Source organism: Acartia tonsa, chromosome 5 (assembly GCF_053477335.1).
Source record: "Acartia tonsa isolate MP-2025a chromosome 5, ASM5347733v1, whole genome shotgun sequence".
Taxonomy (NCBI): domain Eukaryota; kingdom Metazoa; phylum Arthropoda; class Copepoda; order Calanoida; family Acartiidae; genus Acartia; species Acartia tonsa.
Window position 1 is genome coordinate 11,995,600 of NC_137264.1, and position 23,185 is coordinate 12,018,784.

Here is a 23,185-nt window from a genome sequence, read left to right on the forward strand (position 1 = left end):
TTGTTATATTAAAAATTATTTTCAGAGTAAAAGAAAAAATGTCCCGTTATTTCAGAATTGTTCAGCCAGCTTTGAAAGGCATTATTTTTTATTAGAATCATACCCCTCTCTAGAACCTAAGTTTAATACAGACATAACCTCGGTCCCCTCCCCCCCCCCTCCCCCTTAAAAAAAATAAATGAACTAAATAAATTAAAGTATCCAAAGTTTTTGAGTTAACGAATAAGATACCGATGTCATAAAACTTTAACTACATTTTATAATTGACTAATATGTAGGTAAATTAATTTTTTTTCTCTCAATTTACAAAAACGGGTTCTGAAACGAAGGGTGTAAACTAGGGTTGGGCCGGATATCAAGTTGATTTATAATGCCGGATATCCGGCTGATTTATAATGTTGGACATCCGAAGATTTGCCGGATATCCGGCCCAACCCCTAGTGTAAACATTATGTTTAATTCAAGAAGACCTAGAGAGGGAGAGGATGATTTAACTACGGTTAAGCCGGATATCCGGCATTATAAATCTGCCGGATATCCGGCCAAACTCTAGATTTAACCTCATAATTATTGATTGATTCATTCTTACCGGATTTTACTACTAAGGGAGGGTAGAAATACGAAATATAACCCTACTTTGGGATAACAAAATTATAAAATTATGGGTACCAGTGTTACTTACAGTCTAGTGTCCCCTCCCTCCCTCCCTCCCTCTGAGACTCTGCCTGGTTAAAAGCTCGAATTTTTATTCCACATCTGACACATGTTCATTTATGTTTTAGGTGTTCTTCAGGGCTCTAACACCCTAAATTTGAACAGAATTACACATTTTTCATCATATGTTCAGCAATCAGGTTTGTACTTCCCTAACAATTAGTAGTATGAAAATCATTGTTACCATTTTGAAAACTAGAACTAAGATGCTCGATTTATTTGCTTTGTTGAATTTGAAGAATCCTTTACACTAAAATAATTGGATGTTTGTGTGTGTGTGTGTGTGTGTATAAAACGACAATTCAGAAGCGTAGAGAAGGGGGTTATTACCTACACCCTTAACAACCAAGAGGGGTGTCAAGTTACAAAAAGTATAGAAAATTTAAGGGGGGCTGTGAAAAAAATTGCGTTCGTCGATTTACATTTTAAAGGCCGCTTGTTTGTCATTTGTGTATGTTTTTATTTTAGGGGAGGGGGGGTTGAACACATAGTTATAGGTATACAACCCTGAAAATATTTATTACCAAAGCTGCTCCTTAACGACAATTTTTTAATGTAAATTTAATCTCCTTAATGACTTCTTTCTCCTTCCTTTGTTGCTTGATAATGGATTTTGTCACCTTTGTTATAAATTATAATACCTACCTTTAAAGGTTGTTTATCAAATAGAAGTTCACAAAACCAACAAATAAGAAATTTTTCAAGTTCACAATGGGTTTTAAAACATCAGGTTATTTTTGTATTTTTTTTCATTGATGCGGGAATAGGACAATAAAAGATAAATAAAGTTTCTCCTAATTCGAACAGAACAAAATTATTTTTTTTTAAACTAGAATCAATATTAAAGCTGTAGATTGTTAAAAGCATGTAGCTCGGCTGTAAATTGTTAACTTTCTTACCGCTGTGAAACTTCCATAATTAGCCGGTTGGCAACTTTTTCGGATTGTTAACAAAAAGCGACAGTTAATGCCATTACGCGGCTGCCGATTCCTGCCAATTAATTCCTAACAATATATACAAAATATGTGGATATAGTGAGAGATTCTCTCATACCTTGATAAGATGTTTCTCCCAGCTAGCTAATATAAGGATACTCCCCCCCCCCCCCCCTCCTATTACATTACCCCATCCCCTCCAATGACCATGGAGAAACGAATTGTCCAATATCTATGGACTAAATTAGCAACCAAATGTGCTTATTAAGTCAAACTGTTCTTCATTTTCTCAAATGTACATTGTATATATTATTAATAAAGAGGCCATAATTAAGAACAATTTGACTTAATAAGCGCATTTGACTAAACGCAAACACACAACTTTACGGAAAATACGCGAAACAAAATGCCCCTCTTTTTCAGACCCCTTTACCCGAGGACAACGTGATATTTATTGATGTGAAGGGGAATGAAAGACCAATGACGTATCAAGAGCTTGTGGAAAAGGTAAATTTGTTAGTAGCGTAGCTACTAATCATTTAGTCGTTGGTATATCCTAATATAAATGTAACAGGAGGATGACTGTCTGTACGTGTGTACCGAAGGATCTCGCCAACCTGCTGAACTGATGTGGTTCTCCTTTACAGTGTAATTTCTCATAGATTCTGGAAATGTTTATGACTATTTTGGGGGAGGGTATCACCACCCTCCCAAGAGAAATCGCCCCTCCCCCAACAAAATATAATTATTTTTTCTTGTAATTTTCAAAACTAAAATTGAAAGTAGAGAAGGTTCGCCCATTCCCCCCCCCCCCAAAAAAAAAAAACACACGAAGCTTAGCATCTAGATATATATTTGAATAAATACTAAAAGCCCCAATAATAAACTACGTTTTTTGATACATTTGCAACTTTTTTAACTCATGAAATCCATTGGTAAATTTTTGAATCCCTTTCGTGGAGCAACCAATTTCTTATTTGTAGTTCTGAGAAAGAAAAGTTATAAAATTGATAAAAACTAAAGAGCAACACAAACAAGAAACTCGGATACGAAGCTAGAGGTTTCTATTACTCTCTCATATATTTTCTTATTTGTAGGCTGGAGAAAGAAAAGTTATAAAGGTTATAAAAACAAAGCAGCAACAAAAACAAGAAACTCCAAGATACAAGATTATGTCAGATACTGAGCTAGAGGTATCTTTTACTCTATTCCTTAAACAAAGCTTATTGGCTTGCTTTATGACCTAAATTAGCTTTTGAAACAACCCTTTTGATTGCACAACCCCTGTAAGAAGGTAATTTCTGTGAATATTATGGGGCCAAGACATTCCCATTATTTATATCTACTCGCCTGACATAGCAGCAGCAAATACATAAATCAACTTGTTATAAAATCGTAAGGTTTTTAAACAATTTCCTTTAGTCAGATTTTTAAAAAATCTTTGCTTTTAGAAAAATTTAAGCCTTCAGCATTTAAAACAAAAGAGCGTATTCGCTCGTGTTGAGAAGGTCCTCTGCTAAAAAAATACATAGCTTAAATCTAATTTATGGCAGAAGGATAGGTATACTCCGTACGAAATCTTTTTAGTTTATAATATATAATTTAACTAACTAAAAAATTTAATTTATTTAGATTGCGCTGAGAAAACAAAAAGCAGAATCAAACTATTTAGGCAAGAAGGTAATTTTAATAATTATTTTTTTACATTTGTTTCAATTATTATTTAAATTTTTATATATTTTTGGTATTAATGTAATTTACAGTTTAATGTACCCTCAACTACAAAAAAAAACGATGTTTAATAGGTACATAGACATAAGTTTTTATCAAAACTCATCTTATTTTTTTTTTCTTAAGGAAATTTTAGAAACAGAGGAGGGAGGTTTTGGATCCAACGAATTATTTAACGTGTTTATAAAACCTTTCATTTCAAAACAATTTTTTAGTCCAATGCCCCCCCCCCCCCTGCCCTAACTATAAAGAAAACTATGTTAATATCAAAGAAGATAATCTTTATCTTCTTAGCTTTTGTTAATACATATACTTAAGTTTCCTTTAACTCATACTTATTGTTATTTTCTTTCTTATTTATAAGGAAATTCTGGAAACTGAAGAAGGAAGAATTAAGCAGAAAACCATCACTTTGTCTGAAAAGATTTCTGACCACGATCTGCAGTAAGTAGTTTCTTAACTTACTCTTTCTAATGTATTATACAAAGCAGCTTGATGTCTGCCCGTCTGTCTGTCCGTCCCACCATGGTAACCACTAAACTGATTGGATTCTAATCTTCAGGGAATATACCTACTGGTCCTGTGGTGGTTTTAGGCTATTTTCTTGGATGGTGGGACACCCACAACATACCCCCCCCCCCCAAAAAAAACGTCCGCCCGTCCGTAACGGATAGCTTTTTTCATTAATTTAGGCATGTTAGAATTGTCATATCGATTTCAAATTTTGCATAGTGATTACTTTAGTAGTTAGGTACGATTTAGAAAGCGTAGCAACTCTATAATCATTACCAAAATGTCCGTACGTTCATTTTAAACATGTTGATTTTTTTACTTTTTTAACAACAAATTTTTATGTGAACTAATCATCTGATTGATCAAATTTTTGGTATATTGATTCCTGAAACAACAAAGTATAATGTAATTAGCGAAGCAACTCTATAATCAAGTCCTAAAAATTCAAGTATGTCTATAAACATTATCCCGAATCAAGCAGTTTTTTTCAACAAATATACTTACAATTTTGCTTTGACCATTATACATTTATATTATGATTATTCAGTTCTGACACTATACAAGTGTTAATGTCCCTTTGTCCTACCGTTTCAGTGATTCGCTTTTATGGATGTTGTCATCCTTGTTTTTATAATGTATTAGTGGTTGCATTGGTTGCATCTGCAATTTTTTTTTATTACCTCTTAGGGCAAAGCCCCTAGAGGCCAGGGGCGAAGCCGCTAGTTTTTATAAAGTATCTTCTAAATTCTTAAAATTGACAAAGCTTAAAAAACTAGAGGAACATTTCAAAAGTCTTTCTGTTTAATAATAATATTTTCACCAATATACTGTTAAGAAAAAGCAACTTTCGAAAAATTATTTATATCGTTCAAAATTTTCGTCGCTCGTACTATTGGATTGTCAAAAAACATGATCAAATATATCAATATTCGTCTGCTAGATTCTTTTCTAAGTTGGACGTATTATTATGTCAATGTATTGTTTTTCAGGGCTCAGTTGGAGAAAATCAAGAAGCTTCTGATTAAGGGGGATTTTGTTAAAGTTAACATTAAAGGTAAACAAACAAGATTTTTAATACAAATATTGCTACAATATTTATAGATCTTTGGTGTGCTTTAATCCAATCTAGCTCAACAAAAGCGCATTTCACTATAGAACTATCTTAATCATTTTCAAGAATATCTTAAATGTATAAATGTACTTCATCGAACAAATTTTAAGTTCTTTTCAAAACTTTATCAGTGCAATCACACTTTATATTTGTTAATGTGCGTTTGTCCGTCTGATTTGTTGATCTTTGTTCCTATGATTGTTTTCATCCTTGTTTACTATATAATATCATGAACAAATGATTTTTTTTTTTCAGGAAGCAGCAAACCAGACAAACACATAGAATTAAAACAGAAAGTTGTCGACTTCTTTGCAGAAGACCAAGCTCTTCTAGGCCAGAGTGGATCTAAACTTATGTAAGTTCAGGTTTTTTTTACCAGAGAGAGAGGGGACAATGAACTGTTTATTACAGCAGTTCCCAAAGTTTTATAATAACGTTTTCTTATTTGTTGGCTTAAAAAAACTTTGGGGTCTTAAGTGAATTTTGATTGGTTGATTCATAATTTGAGTGTTTAATCTTTTCAACCACTAATTTCAATCTACAGAAGGTGTATTTTTGTGTATCAACATTAGGGATGTTCATCAATTTATCGGCCATTGTCTTATCCCTTAGGTCCCTGATAAGATCCTGCTATTCTAGACCAGTGTGGTTAAAACTGATGTAAGTTCACAGGGATAGGGAAATAGCGTTTAGATTTTATTAATTTCTTTGCTAGGCCAGAGTGGGTCTAAACTTATGTAAGTTCAGACTATTTTTGCCAGGGATCTAAAGGTATAAGACGATGGAAGATAAATTGATGAACATCCCCATTTCCCAAACATGATAAATGAAATTACCCCCTTCTGTAGATTACTATTATTAATTGATAAGTTTGAACACTCAACCAATCAAAATTCAAAATAGAAGTCCACAAAGTTGTTAAGTTAACGAATAAGAAAACATTATCATAAAACTTTGGGGACTAGTGTAATAAACTGCAAATGCTCCCAAACTCCCTTATTTTTTTTTTGCAGAAGATAAGCCCTGCTAGGCCAGGGGGGGCGGGGGGCTTCAAACTTTTGCAAGTACAGGGATAGGAAATTGCATATATATTTTATGCACTTTTTTGCATAAGAAGATCCAGCTCTGCCAATATTGTAAGAGAAACATCTCTGTAATCAATACTTAAAATGTTAGTCTTGGACATTCAGTCCCTAATCCTCCTATATTTTAGTGTTTTGGGGTGGGAGTTAAATTTTAGAATGTCCAAAATTTTTCGAAGTAGATTAAATTACTCCCCACTCCAAAAAGACAGATTGAAATCCGTTACTTTAATATTTTGAAATATTTTTTTCTATTTTCAGATTGAAATGAGCAAGTAAAGATTCCAGCTTTGATCAGGGAGGGAGGGGACATTGGATTTTAAATTCCAATAGTACACAAAGTTTTATAACCACTTATATTGAATTTTTATTGGTTAGTTCTAAACTTGCAGTGTACAAATCTTTCAACCAATCATTTAATCTACAAAAGGAATGATTTTGTTTATCATCATTGGGTATATTTATCTATTTACCGTCCATTGCCTTATCCCTTAAGATCCCTGACTATGATTCATCCAGCAATTTAAGTTAGTACCTAGTAATTTTCATATAATTTATTATTAATGATTAGTTGTTCTCTAATAAAATTACTCATTTGATTTTTATACTATTTTTCTCATAAATGAATTTCTGAATAAAGATATTTTAAATAAATTGGTTTTTAATTGATTTTTGGTTATTTTTTCTGGGAAAGGGGGGGGGGGCAGGGGGTTTCAAAGGTTGAAAAAAATAGTGTTAACAACCATTTACCCCCCCTCCCCCACCTTGGACTTTCCCAATTTCACGGGAAGTAAGGCAAAAGCAGATTACCTTTAACTCTTGCAGAGACAGTGCATTTACTTGAAACTTTGTCCTAGTTTAATGAAAAACAAGGGCCTCTTTAGACGTTCTACTAGGGTCGGATGGAAGGTTACACCCCCCCCCCCGCTTGGGATTTATACGTTGCCTCAATTTTAATTGTAAACTATAATTATAGTTTTAGCATTTTCTGAGATCTTATAGGACACAAAAACTATTGCTACTTCAGTATAATATACTTGCCAAATGCCCCTAGAGGCCTATAGGGACACTTGGGAAGGGGATAGGGAAGTCAAACCATCACTTTCGATTTTACTTTACCCTACCCCAAAATAATCATATACTTCCCTGGACCTATAAGAAGCTTTCCTGTTCAGGAGGACCAAATCGGTCAAGCAGTTGGCGAGATCTTAAGCTACAGACATCCTGTTTCTTTCAAAGATAGGATACAAAATTTGGCCAGAATAGCACAAAACCATCTTAGAGACATGGATAATATATATAGAGTAACTGCCCTTCTAAAAATGATTATTTAAAAAATTTATTTCTTTTGAAAGAAACATAACTTAATGATCTGCAACAGTAATTACACATTAGTTGGACGGACAAGCGGACGTGCACCGTTATATTGTTGACGTTGTGCCTCTCTGCAGTATAATGCAAAAGGGTGAACTTATATGTCTGTGTGCGTTTTCGTGTGTGTGTGTGTGTGTCTGGTGCAGTGCAGCGCGGCGGAGATACGGAGTTGAGAGAGTGAGTGAGTCATAACAGTTAAAGAAGTGTGAAACCCGCTTTATCTGTCCTCGGACACACTCGCACTCTATTGGTCAATAAGAAAGTAGGGTCATACAACTTTTTTTCTAAGGGAGCTTCATTAAAAATAAGAATATGGCATATAGGATGGTTAGGTGGAAGGCTAGTGATCGAAAAATGCTGTAAGGTCATAGGTTGATTGAAAAGTCATTGTGTAGTAGCTCACTAGTGTATTAGTGGCATTTGTTAGTTCAACGACTAGGAGTCATGCTAGGTTGTATTGAAAAGTGCCTAGGATTTGATGTAACTTTAGTCATTTCTGATACAGCGTCATGTTCATGTTTGAGTTGCATTAATTGTCGCAATAATACTGTGCCAAAAATTCAGGAAAACTTAACTCTCCACTCAAAAGGTTGAAGTGTAAATTACCCACAAATCCTAATTAAAGTGCCAAGGAAATTGATGGGAAGGATGCAACTCGAATCCGCGTCATACCAAAGACATTGAAAATGGTACCTACCTGCTCTGTTCGGCACAGGACATCAAAGAGTTAGAGTAGGGGGAATGCCTTGGCCCCAAACAGGCCCAACTCATTACCATGCACAGTTAGGATCTCCAGACAAAGATCGTGCAATCAAAGGGTTGGTTGTGTGTAATGTACTGTACCATGGGTATGAGGTGAAGGACCAAGAGTCTGGCCTTGAGTTGACTGTTCAGTCCAGGTGCAACTCAACCACACAACATAAACATTAAGACAAAGCCTAACTTTAGGATCACAGCATGAAAGAACCTTAGATTCAGTTCTTCTAAGTCTCCGAGAAACAGCGAATGACTCTAATGACCACTATTTTTTGCTTCAGATACCTCAGATTTTTTCTTATGTAAATTTTGTTAAAAAAAAATTTTTTTTTTTATTTGAATGATACTATTTTTCTTTAGACGATAAGATAATAATACAGTATGACCCTCAAAAAAGTATTTTTTAGCATCTTCAGCCCTTTTTTCTCAATGAATTATTAAAAAATGTATATGTTCTTGTTCTCTATAGATTTTCACATAAGTAGATATAAATATATTTTTTTTTACCTCCATTAACACCGGAGATTTTTAGAGCTAAAGTTTTGAAAAAGTGACTGAGGAAAAAGTAACTTTTAACATGAAACGACTTTTTTAGCAAAATTAAGGTAGAAGTCCTTTAATTTTTGTTCCTAGCAGAAACTTTATACAAAAATGAAATAAAAAATTTAGGCTTTGAGTAAAAAGCATTTTTGTACACATATTTTTTGAGTCTTTTTAGTTTAATGATATTTTGAAAAACTTACTTATTAGGCAAATTTGTTTTAGATTAAAAAACCAAATAAATCTTTATGAATATAGCAGTAAAATTGTTTTTGTTTCATAATCCTAACTTTAATAACAAAAAGTTATAAAGAAAATAAAATTAGAATATATTGATTTTTTAGTCTAAAAAACTTAATTAACCCCTTATTAAATGATTGAGATGTCAGAAAAGGGGGCGGAGCAACTGTCATAATTAATCCTTTTCATATATAAGGGTAAATAAATAACCTAAAATTTGCAAATAGTCAATTCATTCAGTAGTATTTTTTGCCATTAAAAATTGTTATTTTTTGGTGGAAAAAAAAAAGAAATAATTAGTTAACTTGTTTTTCTTTGTGTATTATTATTCAGTTGCCAGAAAAACATAATATAACCATCCAAAAATTATGAGAAACAACAAAAAAAATTCTTTTCTCAGTCTCTTTTTCAAAACTTTAGCTCTAAAAATCTCCGGTGTTAATGGAGGTAAAATAAAAATTTTTATTTCTACTTATGTGGAAATCTATAGAGAACAAGGACATATACATTTTTTAATAATTCATTGAGAAATAAGGGCTGCAGATGCTAAAAAATACTTTTTCGAGGGTCATACTGTATATTTTCCTAAAATTTGATAGATTTGTGACCTTATTTAAAAAAAAAGTTATTGTTATTTAAAATGTTGTAAGACCCTAATCCACCCTTCCTATTTTATTGGCTTGTACAAAGCTTCCCCCTTGTTTATTTGTCCGGAGGCCCACTTCTCCGCTCCTAATTGGCTCACAGTGGCCTGATAAACTTTTATTCGTAGATTTTCACCCTTTCCACACAATAATTGAATTTTTTCACTTTTTCAAAAAATCGTCAGCTTTGTAATCAAAAACATAAATTTAATTAGATTTTTGGATGTTTATCACAATAAGATTTAAAAACTTGTGCTGATAAAAAGTCAGCTTTTTTAATCTTCATGACTACAAATGCGCGAAAAAGAAATGGCGCGCTGTCATTGGCTGGTTTGTGCGGGGCGGGGTTCCGGTGTTTGAATCCTCTGCTTGAATTAGTTTTGGCTCTCATTCTGGAGTTACCTTGCTTCCTAACTACATAGGCTGCTCTTGAAGAACTTTTCAAACCTTTTCTTTAAAACCATCTAAAATGGTAAGTCAATATTTTATTAAATAGATTATTTAATATAATTCTAATCACTAGAATTTGTAAAATTCCAATAGTAATATTCTCGATAATTTTCTCTTTATATTTTTCATAATTTGATTGTATTTTTCTTTTTTATATTTTTCTCTATTTGTCTGTATTTCTATCTCGATTTGTCAATATCTAACTTTCTCTGTCTTTATCTTTCTTTCTCTGTCTTTCCTTTTCCGCTATCACTGTTTCTCTCTCTCTCTCTATTTTATCATCTTGTAATTTTTTTCTATTTCTTCTATGTGTATCTTTTCTCTATCTTTCTCTCTATTTATTTCTCTGTCTGTCTGTCTCTCTCTACAATTTGTCTGTACATCTTTCTATAATATCTCTCTCTCTCTCATTATCTCTTTTTAAATTTTTCTCTATTATATTTTTACTGACTATCTTTTTATGTTTTTTTTATTCTCTATCTCCCTCTCTCTTTTTATTATCTCTATGAGTTTGTCTGTATATCCTTCTATCATAATCTTTTCTATTTTAATTTCTGTTTCATTATCTTTCTATCTAACTATCTCTATTTTAATACCTATTCTATAATTTTGTTTGTCCATTTTTTTTTATCTCTCGCATTTGTAAATTTTCTAATTATTACTGTGTAATAATTTATTGTTCTCTGTAAAATTTTACACCGTGCCACTAATTTACAAATTTGTGCTTGTAATAATATTTGGATATTTATTGTTATTTAATTATTTTAGAGAGAGTGTATTTCCGTTCACGTTGGCCAGGCTGGTTGCCAGATTGGTAATGCCTGCTGGGAGTTGTACTGCTTGGAGCATGGTACGTTATACACATAGATAGATAGATAGACAAATAGATAGATAGATTACAGACAAATAGATAGATAGATAGCTTAGTAGAGAATATTCTAATTTCTATGTTTCCCTTTAAAACTACTTAATGCAGAATTTAACACACCAAACAAATTTTGGAAAAAAAATTAATTTATCATCTATTGTCCTATCCTTGAATTTCTATATTAATTAACATCTGCCGTGGTTTATAAAACTTTATAAGGCAGGTGTTTTAAAAAATCATTGATTTTATAAAACATTAGGCCCTTATAAATATTTCATTATTGTATAGATTTTAAAAAACCTTTTACAATTTTAATAGAAGTCCCTTGCAGATAAATATTTTCAGGGATATTAAGGGATAAGACAATTGGCGATAAATTGAAACAATATTACTCCATCTGTTATATAATATTATTAGTTGAAAAGCTTTGATACTGTTAGTTTGTACCAACCAACTAAGATTTAACAGATGTTCCTATGTTTTATAAGCTAACGAATAAGAGAATATATGTTTATTTAATCTTGGGTACCGGAATAATTAACAGTCGAATGTCCCCTCCCTCCTTGATTTAATCATTGTTTTTGTTGGGTTTTGGAGAAAAGCAACTCAATAACCTTATTTTTTGTGTTTAGGAATCCAACCTGACGGTCAGATGCCCTCCGACAAGACCATGGGAGGCGGAGACGACTCTTTCAACACCTTTTTCTCCGAGACCGGTGCCGGCAAACATGTACCCAGGGCCGTCTTTGTCGACCTCGAGCCGACCGTCATCGACGAGGTGCGTACCGGCGTCTACAGACAGCTGTTCCACCCAGAACAACTTGTGACCGGAAAGGAAGACGCCGCCAACAACTATGCCCGCGGTCATTACACTATCGGTAAGGAAATCGTCGACCTTGTCCTGGATCGTATCCGTAAGCTGGCCGACCAGTGCACCGGTCTCCAGGGATTCCTGATTTTCCACTCTTTCGGTGGCGGCACCGGATCCGGATTCACCTCTCTGCTCATGGAACGTCTCTCCGTCGATTATGGCAAGAAGTCCAAGCTGGAGTTCTCTGTGTATCCTGCTCCTCAGGTTGCTACAGCTGTTGTTGAACCCTACAACTCCATCCTGACTACCCATACCACGCTCGAGCACTCGGACTGCGCCTTCATGGTCGACAACGAGGCCATCTACGACATCTGCCGCAGGAACTTGGACATTGACCGCCCCACCTACACCAACCTCAACAGGCTGATCGGCCAGATTGTGTCCTCCATCACGGCCTCGCTGAGATTCGACGGTGCCCTGAATGTCGATCTGACCGAGTTCCAGACCAACTTGGTGCCCTACCCCAGGATCCACTTCCCGCTGGTCACATACGCGCCCGTCATCAGCGCCGAGAAGGCGTACCACGAGCAGCTGTCTGTGGCCGAGATCACCAACGCCTGCTTCGAGCCCGCCAACCAGATGGTGAAGTGCGACCCCCGTCACGGCAAGTACATGGCCTGCTGCATGTTGTACAGAGGCGATGTGGTGCCCAAGGACGTCAACGCGGCCATCGCCACCATCAAGACCAAGCGTACCATCCAATTTGTGGACTGGTGTCCTACTGGATTCAAGGTTGGCATTAACTACCAGCCGCCAACTGTCGTACCCGGCGGAGATTTGGCCAAGGTGCAGCGCGCCGTCTGCATGTTGTCCAACACCACCGCCATTGCCGAGGCCTGGGCCCGTCTCGACCACAAGTTCGACCTGATGTACGCCAAGAGAGCCTTCGTGCACTGGTATGTCGGAGAGGGTATGGAGGAGGGAGAGTTCTCTGAGGCCAGGGAGGACATGGCTGCCCTGGAGAAGGATTACGAGGAGGTCGGCATGGACTCACTCGAGGCTGAGGGCGAGGGAGGAGAGGAATACTAAACACGACCTCTAACAAACCGACCGCCAACCAAAAAGTGGGGATTACCCGCTAGCTTTACAAATGCGGGTTCTCCGCCGCTTTTGCGGTTACAAATTATTCTTGTGGAAACGTTAACTGATACCAAAGCATTTTTATGTAATAATATTTAAGCATTTTATTTAATTATTTTTTTTTTCTGCTATTTATTCCGGTTTTATTCTGGCTTTAATTAAAATTAAATATAAGAATTTCAAATTTATTGGTTGTGTTATTTATTTTTTTGTAGCTTTTTGTTTTACTTGTCCGTTAGTTACTAAGTCATTAGAAGTGAAGCTTATCAACACTTGGGGAAGGTCCGTTCGTCCGTACATGACAATTAATTGTTAGAATTGTCATTTTGATTACAAACTTTGCATGATGATTTCTGAAACGATTAGGGCTAACTGAGAAAACGAAGAAACTCTTTAATCATTACCAAAACGTTAGTATGTTCTTATACGGAATTATTTTAAATTGCTTAATTACATATTATTTCCATTTCTTGATTTCATTTTCATGATTCATTTTTATATAATATTTTTTCGTCTGCTAAAGACAGAATTTTACACAAAAATATAATTGATGTTTCAAAGTTTTCAATCCATCAACAAAAAAGTCATTGAAACATTCCAACAATTAACTTTTATTGCAACTGAACGTACATACGTTCCTAGTCTAGTTATAAAGTAGATACGCTACAAAAAAAAACAGTTATTACTATAATTGCATATTTTATATTGTCTATGTAATTGAAAAATTATTATTTAACCGTTATTTCCAGAAAAATGATTAGCTAATCTATATAGTACTAGCGGCAATGCCCCCAAGAGGCCTCTAGTGGCACTTTAAGTGTTTGTTTTTAAAAAAAGTAATACGCTACCTATCTATGTTGCTTTCAAGTTTCTACGATACCTTGCAATGTTGAGTAGGAGTCTCTATTCGTAAACAAAAATTTCGAGTTTTTGTGATTTCTCTTGGGAGGATGGTGGTACCCTCCCCCAAAATAGTAATAAACCTTTCCGGGACTCATGAGAAGCTACTCTGTAAAGGAGAACTATATCGGTTCAGCGTTTATAAAGATCCTTCGGTACAGATAGACAGACAAAGATCCTGTTACTTTATTATAACAATAAGGATATTTACAGTGTAATTTACCAGGGATCTAAAGGGATGTGACAATAGACGATAAATTACACCTTCTGCTGATTATAATTAGTAGTTGAAACGTTTGGACACGAAACTAAATGAACCAATCAATTAAAATTAAATGAAAGTCCCCAAGGTTGTTAAGCCAACGAATAAGAAAATGTTATTACATATAAATTTAAAAACTTTGGGGAGTTACGTAATAAACTTTCCAATGTCACCTCCCTCCCTGGTAATTTACAGTATAATCTCCCCTCAGCTCCCTACCTCATTCACGAACACATTGAAATAGTCACTGTTTAAGTTGAGTTTTCAGCAGGTAATGTATCTAAACCATATTTAAATTAGCAAAAATATTTATTAAATTAATTTATAATTTATGTTTAGTTTTTTACAAGGTTTAGGTTTTGTAGCGTATTGTCGTACGGACAGACTATACATAATGCTAAACTTCAGAATATTAGTAAATTTCGATTTCTGTTAAAATTACTTAAGATATTTTGTGTTTATAGTTTGCCGTCTATAAAGGGTTAAAACTATGTGATAGATTTAGTTTTTAATTTTGCCGCTAGGCGTCTCAAACAAAAAAGAATTATTACAACGTTTTTATTAAAAATCCTTTGCATATACAATTTTAATTATTTGTATACATTTTGTTGGAATAAGTTTGTCATTTAAGTGTTTTTTAGTATGTTAAAGATTAAAAATTAAGAAAAAACTTCAAAACATTTGAAATCGTAAATTAATACAAAAATTTACTTACTTAAGTATGCTAAAGTCAATAAAGAATATTATTTATTTTAAGGCATAACAAATGCTTATTATCTACTTAATATGACAACCGCTATGAATTAATGTTGCCTCCATTGTCTGTATATCTTAATTACAAGGTGATGCTATTTTGGGCCAAGGCATTCCCCCTACTCAAACTATAGAAGCCACGTAACAAATACAGCAGAAATAGCGCAATGATAAAAAAAAATTGTGACAACCCCTTGCACCTAGGAGCTTTGTATTCGAAGGAGGGAAAGAGGGTAGCCTTGAATTACGCCAAGATGATTTAAAATGAAATAGTCTAAAACCATCCTAGAACTTATGTGAAGCTTCCCTTAAATGAAGAAGTCAAGTTGCCGAGATCTTGACAAACGAACAACATTACTTCTTCATGTAATAAATTAAATTAAAATTAAGTTTAAGGTAAGGTTAGATAAATAAATCCTTATAATAAAGTAACATAATGTGTGTTTGCCTGTATGTCTGTCTGTCTGTGTGCACTGAAGGATCTCACTAACCGCTGAACCGATCAGGTTCTCCTTAACAAGATAGCTACTCATAGGTCCCGGGAAGGTTTATAACTATTTTGGGGGAGGGTACCACCACCCTCCCAAGAGAAATCACAAAAAAAATCGAAATTTGTTTTTTTTTACGCAGAGACTTGAATGCAACATATAAATTTTTTCTCCTTCAAATAAGATATTTGAAATGAAAAACAAACATTTAAAGTGCAACTAGAGGCTTCTAGGGGCGTAGCCGCTAGTAAATAAATAATATAATTAGGCTGCAACGTACAGACTATCAATGTTATAAATATAGAGAAGACTCGAGACTACACTAGTCCCCAAAGTTTATTTATAACATATTCTTATTCGTTGGCGTTACAACTTTGGGGACTTAGTGAACTTTGATTGGTTGGTTAATTAAATTTATTAAGTGTTCAAACGTTTCAACCACTAATTTTAATCTACAGAAGGGGTAATTTTCTGTATCATCATTGGGTATGTACATCAATTTATCGGCCATTGTCTAATCCCTCTAGATCCCTGTTTTAAACGTAAGAAGGAGAGTTAAAAGCAGTCAACCGTTTCAGAATTACTTTACGTCCAAACTTAATATGTTTCATTTATCATAAAAAATATTTGTATTGTAAATTATACTGGTACCCAAATTTCTCTTATTCATTCTTAACCTTTGTTTGGGTACTTTTGATAAATATTGATTGGTTGGTAAGGAACTGAGGGGTAATTTTGTTGTTTTATCATCGGGATCACATAAATTTATCGTCCATTGTCTTATCCCTTAAGATCCCTGGCAATGTAGGATAAATGAAACACTTAACTGTGTGATTATGGTCAGCTGAATTTGAATTGCCGATTGTGTACACATTTTCTTTGGTGTTTCCTCATCCTATCTTAATATTAATTACTAGCTAAAAAATCTTCAAACTTCCAAAAAAATCAAAATTTTAAAAATTAAAACTTTGAATGTATATACATTCAAATTGATTTTTTTAAAAGTTTGAAGCTTTTTTAGCAAGTAGTAAATATTGAGATAGGATGAGGAAACTGTGTATAACTATACAATCGGCAACACAAATTCAACTGACCGTGATTATAATTAATGTAGGAGAGCAGGGATAGATATTTGAAAGATAAATTTACATTCTACCGAGATCTTATGTACACTTGTACACTCAATCCCAATTATGATACACAATCATACCCCTTCTGTAGATTAGAAATTATGAGCTGTGCCAGTTTGTTTAATCCTATCAAGATTAAGACTGCTTTCCACGGATAATAAAATAAAAAAATTATAAGCTTTTCAGATTTGTTGGCTCCGACGGTGACGAAGGGCTGGACCAACAAAAAATAAATTTATTTTCTCGTATTCATTCGAAACCGGTGGATTAGAACCGATTCTCATCCATACGAACCAATTTTACGATTATAGAAATGTACAATCATTTAAGGTTAAAACCAGTTTTTTTAGCCCGTTCCTTCGGCATTTCGGGGCTAAAAAAACTGGTTTTAATCTTATAATTGTACATTCTATATCCGCGGAAAGCTGTTTATAATACGATGCGAGAAATAACTATTATGATTTTTATTTCATCGACAATAGAAAAATTCTATACCATTTGATACGATACATGGTTTTTCAGTATGCCTCAGAGCCGGTTTTTATCCAGTGCAGTGGCACCTTATTGGATTAAAAAAAAATTTAAATAAGAATATCCGTGTTTTTATTGTAATGGTTGACCAACGCTTTATGTTACTTTTAACATTTTTAAAAAACTTAGAGTATTACACATACAATTCAAAAAAGATTTATAATTTATTATGTTTATGATTATAATGATATTTCTCGTATTTATTCGAAACCGATTAATATCAGGTGGATTAGAATCGATTATGTCTATTATATCCAGTTTATTACGAATATAAAAATGTACAATCCACAAGATTAAAACCATTTTTTAAGCCCATGCCTTCTGCACCACAGGGCTAAAAAACTGTTATTTTAATTTATTATTTTTTATTTTATATCCACGGAAAGGTGTTTATAATAAGATTCGATAAATAACTATTCCAGTACGTAAGTCTTCTCTGAAAAGCAGACTGAGAAACATGCTAATTATTCCTACAACATTAAACCCTTTGTTCTAAAGTCCTAAATGTGCACGGTAATGGTTTTTGCCTGTTTTGGGCCAAGGCATTTTCCCTTCTTTTACGATCGTTTGTCCGACGGTCTGTTTCATTGAGCCTCGCTTTTTTCCTAGTTTACCTGTAAGTACATAAATTTATTGTCCATTGTCTTATCCCTCAATGCCTTTGCAATAACATTTAAACCAGAGATAGTGGGGACAGTGGGCTCGAGTCCCCAAAGTTTTATGATAATGTTTTCTTATTCGTTGGCTTAACAACTTTGGGGACTTTAGTGAATTGTAATTGGTTGGTCATTAAGGTTAGTGTTCAAAGGTATAGAAGAGGTAAATTTGTATAATATTATTGGGGATGTACATCAATTTATCGTCCATTGTCTTATCCCTCAATGCCTTTACAATAACATTTAAACCCCCTCTGTAATGAAAAATATTGATCATACATTTCTGTTAGAAATTGTTGGAAGTGCATGGCTACTCTATAATTAGAATATGTCCGTTTGTACATCCGGCCATCAGCTTGTATATGTTAGTAGCATGATATCAGGGACAAGACAATGGATGATATATCGATATAACATACCCAATAATGATAAACAAAATTACTCCTTATGTAGATTAAAATTATTTGTTGAACCAGCTAATCAAAATTTAAAATTCGGGTACCATGTAATTTACAGTCCATTGTTATTTCCCTTTCTGCATAATAGAGATTGGGGGGAAGAATCTACAACCTTTCTTTTCTCTAAAAAATTCTCTGTTAAAATTTGTTGTATTCTGTCGAAAAACAATTTTAAGGGTTTATGTTGACTAAAAACTTGTAGTGTTGAGCCGAATGCTGATTTCTAATGCAACATGGAATTTATTGAAAGTGCTCTTTTTGGATATACTTTTGGGGTAAGATTCAATTATGGTCCACAATCCGTTCGTTAGCATGTTATTGTTGCGCTAACTATCAACATACTTGTGCTTGGTATAAAATGATTTCCCCTACCCTTACATATGAATCATGCAATATCAAGGTGCATTTACCTAAAGTCTATTCTAGACGGACGTACTGACGGTTATACCATATGCACAGAGTATCTGCGCTTCTTAAATCCGTAAGGTGTAGTATGTATTTTTGTGTGTATGTGTTTGTATGTCTGTTTGTAACAAAAGATCTTGCTAACCGATGGACCAATCAAGTTCTCCTTCTCAGGCAACCTTTACTTTGGCCCCGGGCAGTTTTTCATATATTTAAAAAAAAAAAAAACTAGTGTTTAATAAATCAATAAGTACTACAGAAATTTGTTTTCCAGTATGGGTTCAAAACTGATTAATATTCGCTGAATTAAAATTAGTTCTGAGCCATACTAAAAAATCGTATATAGCATATAAATATCTAAATCAAATGTTATATGTTATTATTTTTCATTTTAATATCCGGAAAGCTGTCTATAATACGATACGATGGATAACTAATAAGTAATTAAATTCCAACCTTTGATTAATTACTCTTTAATAATAAAGGATCGAAAATGACTCATACATACATCCTTGCATGCAATTTTTATTATGAACAAGGATGACAACATCCATAGAAGCGAAGCTCTAAAATAGAAGGATAAACAAACATTAAAACTTGTAGAGTGTCAAAACTGAATAAGCAGAATATTAATGCATAAGTTGAAAGTAAATTTGTTAAAAAACTGATAATTTTTAAGGACAAGATGCTTCTTTTGTAATATCGTAATTTGTTGTCCTAGCTCAAAATTACGGACTGACGAACGGACCGACTCTAATTATAGAAAAGCTTCGCTTTTAACAAGTATGACAACATTCATAAAATCGAGGCTTTACAAATAAAACAGCAAGAACAATTATATCAGAGAGAGAGGGGGTAATGGGCTGTTTGTTACACGAGTCCCCAAAGTTTTATAATAACGTTTTCTTATTCGGTGGATTAACAACTTTGGGGACATTAGTGAAATTTGATTGGTTGGTTAATTAAGTTGAGTGTTCAAACGTTTCTTCAACCATCAATTTTGTGTATTATCATTAGGGATGTACATCATTTTATCGGTCATTGTCTTATCTCTGTAGATCCCTACCTATAATTGGTATTAGAGCTATCCGTTATGCCACTACAGTTATCACCTAATTGTAAAAAAGCTTCGCTTTTAAAAGAAAGCTTTTTTATTAAGTCGATATATCATATCAATATTATATAGATTTTCAAAAGTTTTTCAAAGATGAATGCTTAAGTGGTAGGGTGTCTGTTTGTGTGTTCTGAAAGATCTTTAAACGGCTAGACTAATTTGTCTATGATTTTCAGAATTGCTCTGTATTAGTCTTTTAATAAATCTTCGATGAGAGTCTTATACAAAGTCATGTTAGAATTGCTCTATTCACATTAAACTTTGCATGATGATTTCTGAAACATTTTGTTACAAATTAGAAAGTAAAGCAATTCTGTAAAATTTACTGAAAAGTCCTTTTAAATGTAATGATTCACATTACTTGGATGTTACATCTTGGTCATCTTCACAAATAAAAAGAAACACGCTGTGGGCTAAAATAACAATTGCCCCCTTACATTCCCTCCCCTCCTACTCAATAAATAAAACTGACCAATAAACAATGTTCATGTTAGCAAGATAAATTAACGACAATTATTCCCTTGTCATAATATCCACGTATATTCTATCCTTCCTCTATAATACAAAGTAGAACGATGTCTGTCTGTTTGTTTGTGTGTTTGTTTGTCTGTTTGTTTGTAGCGAAGGATCTCGCTAACCGATGAACCGATCGGGTTCTCCTTTACAGGGTAGCTTCTCATAGGTCCCGGGAAGGTTTATAACTATTTTCTTGGGGGGTGGGACACCCCCAACTCCACAAAAAAATGAAAAATATCCCCCCCCCAATTTTTTTAAAAATTTTTCTTTTAAATCTTAAATACGAAAAATTTGTTTCATCAAACCTCTTGGGGCAAAGCCCCTAGAGGCTAGGGGCAAAGCCGCTATTATTATATAAAGTAGTAAGCTTTTTATGTCTGTAGCGAAGGATCTCGCTAACCACTGAACTGATATAGTTCTCCTTTACAGTGAAACTTCTTTAAGGTCCTGAGGTGGTTTTAGGCTATCTTTTGCCCTTTCGTATATCCTTTGAATTTAAAGCCCCTAGATGCTAGGGGCGCAACCGCTAGTATCCATTAATGGAGGGAGGTGACATTGGGATCTTCATTACACAAGTCCCCAAAGTAATATAATAACGTTTTCTTATCGTTAGTTTAACAACTTTGGTGACTTTATTAAATTTTTATTGGTTGGTTCAGTAAGGTGAGTGTCCGCACGTTTTAACCACTAATTGTAGAAAAAGAAGAAGTTTTATGTATCATCATTGGGGAAAGTATATCAATTTATCTGCCAATGTCTTATCCCTTCAGATCCCTGTCTTATCCATTACAGAGACAGGAAGTGAAAGTAAATATGATTCCAGAGATAAAGGGAAAGGCCAAGGTAAATTAATAAAAATTATAACCCCTCATTGGGGAGATGCCAGGGATAAGACAATGGCCGATAAATTGATGCGCATCCTCAATGATGATACACAAAGTTACCACTTCACAGTAGATTACAATTAGTGTTTAAAACGTTTAGACACTTAACTTAATGAACCAACAAAACGAAATCCAATGAAAGTCCCTATAAAAGGGAATAGTGTGGAGGGGGGATTATTATTTTAGCCAATTTCACTTTATTAGACTGCATGCTAATCTGGTGTAAGATCCAAGTAATAATAAATCCATATTTACGGGTAGTTCAATTTACCTTTTCATATATCCCTGATATATTTCACATGCAGCAGCGTTTAAGAAATTTTGTCGATATTCATTCAAAAAATATACACGCCTTATCCATAAATCAAAATTTAAAACCTTAGTTTTAAATGCCTTTATCTAAAATAGGACGGATTCATTATTCATGACTAATTCAATCTTAATAATCAAGGATGACAACATCCATAAAATGCAGATTAAAATTAGTGGTTGAAACGTTTGGAAAGGTATTGACACAACGAATAAGATAACGTTTTTAAAAAACTTTGGGGACCAGTGTAATATACAGCCCAACGTCCCTTCCCACCCTTCAAACGAACAGTAACAGAATAAATAAATAGCAAAACAAAAAAATGTTTTTAAAGGGGGATGTTATTGTTCAAGCACAGCAACCCAGTGATCTAAAGGGATAAGACAATGGCCGATAGATTGTTGTGCATCCCCAATGATGATACAAAAAATTACCCCTTCTGTAGATTAAAATAAGTAGTTGAAACGTTGAACACTCAACTTAATGAGTCATGTTGTAAAGCCAACGCATAAGAAAATGTTATTATAAAACTTTGGGGACTAGTGTAATAATTCGTCGAGTTTCTAAAAGACTTAGTCTAGCACAGAAATCCCCCTGTTTTCAAATTATTCAAATATATGTACAGGGGGGGGGGGAGAGCATGTTTTAATATAGGTTAAGACATATTGGGTACATTTTAGCCCCACAGGGTTAGCATACCGCTGGCGTTGGCTCTGCTGGTTTACAGAGAGAGGGAGGGAAAATGGGCTGTTTATTTTTACACTATAGTCCCCAAAGTTTTACAATAACGTTTCTTATTCGTTGGTTGACTTAACAATTTTGAGAACTTTGGTGAATTTTGATCGGTGGATTCATTAAGTTGAGAGTTCAAACCTTTAAACAATAACAATAACAATAACAATATGGTTAATTGTGTGTATCATTGGGGATGTACATTGTACATAAATTTATCGGCCATTGTCCAACCCCTATAGATCAGCACCTCAATAATTATAAAATTACAGAAACCTATGAATAAAAAGATCGGATGTTTTAAGGTAAAAAATCTGTCAAGTAAGGTGCATGATACATTAAAAAATAATTTACTGATGTATAGGGAAGCTTCACATAGGTCCTGGTAAGGCTGTATTTTAGATTCAAGTCTGTCTTGAATTGGTTTCAGATTATTTTTCTCCACCTCACAAGATGCTAGAGGTGAAACAGCTATTCTAGTATAGTAGTAAGGTTTGTTTTGTCTGTAGCGAAGGATCTAACTAACCAATGAACCGATATGGTTCTCCTTTACAATGAGACTTCTTATATATCCTGAGAGGGTTTTAGGCTATTTTTCTAATAAGTGTTGATAAGTGCTTATAACGCTGACAGTATTTGAAATTATTTAGCGTATGACTAGCATACAACAGAGATATAAATATAACCACTCAGCCGATGTCATGGTCCATTTGGGAAGTCACAGAGTGACTTCCTAGCGATCATCGACATGTTGATGAAGTAAACCATCAGCGCCTTCTCACGCTCAGGACATGCCATTCAAATCATCATCAGCTATTTTAAAGTTTCGAAAAGAAACAAAGAATATATACTACAGAAATGATTCTGTGAAGTATAATCTTGTCTGTAAAAGCTTTGTTTTAACTTCTGGTGAACGAAATTTTGATTTTATCATTACTTATAATACAAAACCAAAAAGACAGTTTTAGTTTTAGATTTATTTAATTAAATTATGATAATTAAATATTTTGTACAGTTTAAAATAAAATAAAAAATCATATCTATGATATAATAAAGTAATTTTTTGAGATAACAAGCACTCTAACGGCAAATTTATCAACTATATTCTACCCGTAAAATTTTTGTCTGTGCTAGCTG

At 33.9% G+C, this 23,185-nt stretch overlaps 2 protein-coding genes and 1 non-coding gene across 4 annotated transcripts; 2 read left to right on the forward strand and 1 right to left on the reverse strand.

Moving 5' to 3' along the window:
• The first annotated feature begins 28 nt into the window (after positions 1–28).
• Positions 29–6,737, forward strand: LOC145318771 (uncharacterized). 2 transcript variants are annotated; one of them, XM_080160305.1, is made up of 11 exons: positions 29–78; positions 783–854; positions 1,368–1,444; positions 2,073–2,156; positions 2,747–2,842; positions 3,282–3,329; positions 3,745–3,824; positions 4,883–4,947; positions 5,260–5,359; positions 6,348–6,382; positions 6,581–6,737. In XM_080160305.1, the coding sequence occupies exons 1-10, from the start codon at positions 39–41 to the stop codon at positions 6,355–6,357; spliced, it is 672 nt and encodes a 223-aa protein (XP_080016431.1). In that variant the 5' UTR covers positions 29–38; the 3' UTR covers positions 6,358–6,382; positions 6,581–6,737. The 2 variants fall into 2 exon arrangements, with proteins under 2 accessions (XP_080016431.1, XP_080016429.1); XM_080160303.1 differs by having other exon boundaries at positions 6,348–6,737.
• Positions 6,738–9,747: 3,010 nt separating this feature from the next.
• LOC145318748 (tubulin alpha-1 chain) lies at positions 9,748–13,097 on the forward strand. The gene is made up of 3 exons (XM_080160241.1): positions 9,748–10,112; positions 10,859–10,940; positions 11,591–13,097. The coding sequence occupies exons 1-3, from the start codon at positions 10,110–10,112 to the stop codon at positions 12,856–12,858; spliced, it is 1,353 nt and encodes a 450-aa protein (XP_080016367.1). The 5' UTR covers positions 9,748–10,109; the 3' UTR covers positions 12,859–13,097.
• A 9,635-nt stretch (positions 13,098–22,732) lies between these two features.
• LOC145320456 (small nucleolar RNA U3) lies at positions 22,733–22,929 on the reverse strand. Its single transcript, XR_013880241.1, has one exon. It is a non-coding gene; the product is annotated as a small nucleolar RNA U3 (small nucleolar RNA).
• Between the last annotated feature and the right edge of the window lie 256 nt (positions 22,930–23,185).